Below are 4,009 nucleotides of genomic sequence, written 5' to 3'. Positions count from 1 at the left end.
TATAAAATCAATGTTTCTTATTATCCCAATGTAACAGACTCCGAACATCAACAGCCATGGCCCACTAGAAGCCAGAAGACAGTTCTTGATACACATAGCTCCCTGGGTGGAGTTTGCAGTGTACAGCAACTGAAGTGACCTTCAATCTCAGGTCATAGGATGGCATGACAGTCACTGAGAAGGATTCCTGAGGTGGCTTCTCCTGAGAAGGGCTGTTGAATCACCATTAGTAGGAGGTAAGTGGTGGGAGGGGGGACAAGCCATTCCATATAGCACCTGGAGAATACTCTTTGAAGATACCCAGGGCCAGATCCTCTACAATGTCTTGATCCAGCTCTCCGTTCTGCCAGTCCCCATTTCTAGGTCCTGGGAGGGTCCAGCGAGAAAAGCAATTTCTACCCAAAGTCCTGACAAGGGTGGAGCAGATAAGCTTGAAAACTCTGTGGCTGAAGCTCCTCTACCACCTGTCCAATCCTTCCTAAGTGGGCAGAAAGCTAACCTGGGTCCTTTCCAATTCTCTGTTCAGGCTCTGGAACTTCCTTGGCTGAACTCCATGCAGCAGGTAGTGGGGAAGGCTGTGCTATAGGACCCTGATCAACCTATTCACCTACTACACAAGAACCTGGCAGGAGCAGCCTCTCCATTCTACCCACTTAGTCATACTTCTGCTGAAGCAGGGACCCCAGATTCTCTGTCCATCTCTTATGGGGACAGGCTTTGAGATGCCAAGACTCCTGGAACACAATGCTGCTTGCACCAACCAGTCCATGGAGCCTGTAGAAATGTAAGCATCCCCCGTCCCAGGCAGCTTGAGACCCAGGATGGTATGACAAGAATGCAGGCCTGTGCCAGATGGGCCATGTGCCTGGTAGGGCTAGAAGAAATGATTCAAGAAATGAGATGCAGGCTGAAGGGTCCTTCCAACATCTGGTGAATTGTTCCTAAGTCTTCACTGTTGACAAACTAGCTTGTTTTACTTACATCTTAGCAAGAAAAACCTGTATTTAAGCGGCCAATTGCAGAGATCTGTGCTAGAGGGGGCAAAAGAGGCTGGCTAGAGCTCAAAGGTGGTGGGTATGTGGAGAATACTTGGCTGTCTCCTTGGGGGGCTGGGCTGGGCTGGGCTGGGCTGGACTGGGCCCCTAGCACTCCTGGCAGTGTGGTAAGGCAGAGCTGGCCACTAGCTCTGGCCTTCGCCCTGGATTCACTCCCATCCTGGCTCAGATCTGTGGTTGGGCTTCACCCAGTGGCTCCTCCCTCAAAAAGCAGCGAGATGGGATCTGCAAGGATAAAACAGGTGGCAGAGGGAGAAGACCAGGCCTTCCTCCATCTTCCTTCCACTCTCCCGTCCCACCTGATGTGGCTTCACAGGAAACTGATGATGGGCTCTGTGAAGTCCTCTGTGATACCCTTCCCCCACCAGCATTCCTTACCTGGAAGGATGTGCTTATCCCCACCACAGAATGCAGATTGTTGCTGTAATAACAGAGGAGAAACTGATCTGCATTCTTAGGGATACTGCTGATGTTGATGTATACCTGGAGGGAGGGTAGACAGGAATGGGGTCAACTCCAGGGCCCTGGGCTCCACCCAGCTCTCAGTGACAAGCTATCCAGAACTCTGTTCCTTCCAGAAGACAGAGGAAGTGTTTAGGCTAGCCCACCTGCTGGAGATGTACCTGGTGCAGGTTGTCACTGACGGAGATCTGGTTGTCCCCAACCCAGACATAGGACACATAGTCATTAATGTGCCGCATCCCCACCTGTGGGAAAGGGGATTGGGCGATCAATATTTGGGAGGATTTGGGATCTGTGGCAAGTCCTTTAGGAAAGGATGGTCTGCTGCAGCTGGCCACCATACTGCATACCCCTTCTCCCCTTTACGCCAGCCTCTAGGTAGGCAAAGACCCTGGGGTAGATGAAGGTGAGTTCTTCAGTGCCTTTACAGCTCCCATAAAGCCCTCAGGAAGGATAAACGAGGGAGCTACTGCTGGTGGGCTCCCCGCCTTGCCAGCCACATCACCTTGTACAATCCAATCCAGTCCCAGGGGCTGCTGGGGAAGTCTGGAGCTGAGAAGTAGCTGACCACCATATCGTTCTCCATGGTCCACAGGCTCTCAGGCATCAGGGTGATCGGTGGAGTATAGACCAATGGCTTCAGCTAGACACAGGGTGGGAAGAGGATTGAGTTCTGGTAGCATCATTCCCTCTTCAGAGCAACTGTTCCTCACTGTGCCCAGCCAACAGAGGGGTAGGGGTTCCACAGAGGGGTGGCCATAGAATTGCACTAGGCTGCTTCAGCTGACCCTGGCTGGGCAGCAGGAAAGAGAAAGGGCCAAAGGCCTATCAGCATGGTGGCTGATCCTGCCAAGGAGATGGGGGCTGAGAGCTAGGTAGGTAACACAGGGTGCCAAACACTGAGAGTGAGGGAGGGAGAACAACGAGGGAGTGGCTGAGAGGTTACAGAAAGAAGCCAGACAACCACTCTAGGCCCCTAAGGTATATCTGAACCAACCCTTGAATCCATTTTCTTTTTCTTTTTTATTTTTTTAGAGACAGAGTCTCACTTTGTCGCTCTAGGTAGAATGCCGTGGTGTCACAGCCCACAGCAACCTCCAACTCCTGGGCTTAGGTGATTCTCTTGCCTCAGCTCCCAAGTGGCTGGGACTACAGGTGCCTGCCATAAAACCTGGCTATTTTTTTGTTGCAGTTTGGCCAGGGCCAGGTTTGAACCTGCCACCCTTGGTAGATGCGGCTGGCACCCTACTCACTGAGCCACAGGTGCTGCCCCTGAATCCATTTTCTGTGGTGAAAACAGCTGTGACAGTGTGGAAAGACAATGGTGTAAGGACAGAGAAACCAGTATGAAAATGTGAAGGCTGAGGGGCCAGCCAGCAGCTTGAAGGAGGTCCACACTGCCTTGGTCATGAGATGGCAAGATACAAGAATGGAGGGAGCTCCCTTTGCAACTTGATCCAGATAAGTTTAGGACAAATAAAAGGAAGTCCTACTTCACACAGTAGGTAATAAGCGTAATGGAACTCATTAGTCTCAAGGGAGAGTACCAAGAGGAAACAGAAACCTATTCACAAAGGGTTTGAACATGTTTTTGACAGACAGAGCCATCAACAGCTCCTAAGAAGAGTTGGGATACCTGACCTGGGAGGAAAGGCAATCATGGACTCCTACAGGTCTTCCCTAGGGGATTGGCTGACATTGGATCCAGGCCTGGAGGGCTGGGGGATGTGGCCCAGTATAGCTGTTCTTCTGCCAAGTGTCAGGCAGCCTGGAAATTTACCTCTAAGTCAAAGGTGCCAGTGACAGGCTTATGGTCACTGATGCTGTACGTCATGTGGCTGACGTATAACTTCAGAGACAGGGAGAAGTGGGGAGCTGGAAGGCTGAGGGTGTGGGGGGCATCCTGGGAATGCCGCTTCAGTCTCCACAGGATGCGGTCGGTCCATGCAGGCTTGCGTTTTTTCTCACTGTGGGTAGGGGAAGAGGAAGAAAGAGGAGAGAAGAAAGGGTTGGCATGAGAGCAGGAATGTACCCCCATGAGCTTGCTGGAGCCCCTAACCTCTGCATCTACATGGCCATAAGGCCCCTGGGCCAAGGCTTGAGGCAGGAGGGTACTGGCCCATCAGACTTAGCCAAGGACCCCCTGCCTAGCCCAGTTTTATGAATCACTGTGACTAGAAACATTTTATTTCAGAGCTTTGCTTCTTTCTTGAACAAAAGCAGCAATACATCAAAGAAGCTGAAGTTTGAATTTTGGAGTCAGACAGCCCTTAGCTTGAATTTGGCTTCCCTGCTTACTAATAAAGCAAGGAGGGAATGCTTACTACATGCCCTTGGTCAGCACTGTTAGCACTCACTCTTTTTTTTTTTTTTTTTTTCCCAGAGACAGTCTCTTTATCCCCCTGGGTAGAGTGCTGTTGCATCACAGTTCACGGCAACCTCCAACTCCTGGGCTTAGGTGATTCTCTTGCCTCAGCCTCCCAAGTAGCTGG

The 4,009-nt window shown here is 51.2% G+C and overlaps 1 protein-coding gene across 4 annotated transcripts in view; it reads right to left on the bottom strand.

Moving 5' to 3' along the window:
• Window positions 1–4,009, bottom strand: part of INPP5K (inositol polyphosphate-5-phosphatase K) — a 26,442-nt gene continuing 22,433 nt past the window's right edge. For 3 of the 4 annotated variants that reach the window (XM_023518724.1, XM_023518726.1, XM_023518725.1), the window contains 4 exons: window positions 3,298–3,484; window positions 2,023–2,160; window positions 1,679–1,762; window positions 1–1,538 (listed from right to left, as the gene is read on the bottom strand). In XM_023518724.1, coding sequence (XP_023374492.1) covers window positions 1,221–1,538; window positions 1,679–1,762; window positions 2,023–2,160; window positions 3,298–3,484 — 727 coding nt within the window. In that variant the 3' untranslated portion in view covers window positions 1–1,220. The remainder of the gene's footprint in view (window positions 1,539–1,678; window positions 1,763–2,022; window positions 2,161–3,297; window positions 3,485–4,009) is intronic. The other variant, XM_012810956.2, reaches the window with a different exon arrangement.

Source organism: Otolemur garnettii, unplaced genomic scaffold, assembly GCF_000181295.1.
Source record: "Otolemur garnettii isolate 467f Iridium unplaced genomic scaffold, OtoGar3 scaffold00145, whole genome shotgun sequence".
NCBI classification, from domain to species: domain Eukaryota; kingdom Metazoa; phylum Chordata; class Mammalia; order Primates; family Galagidae; genus Otolemur; species Otolemur garnettii.
The sequence above is the reverse complement of the archived record's forward strand: the minus strand, read 5'-3'. Positions and strand labels throughout refer to the sequence as shown.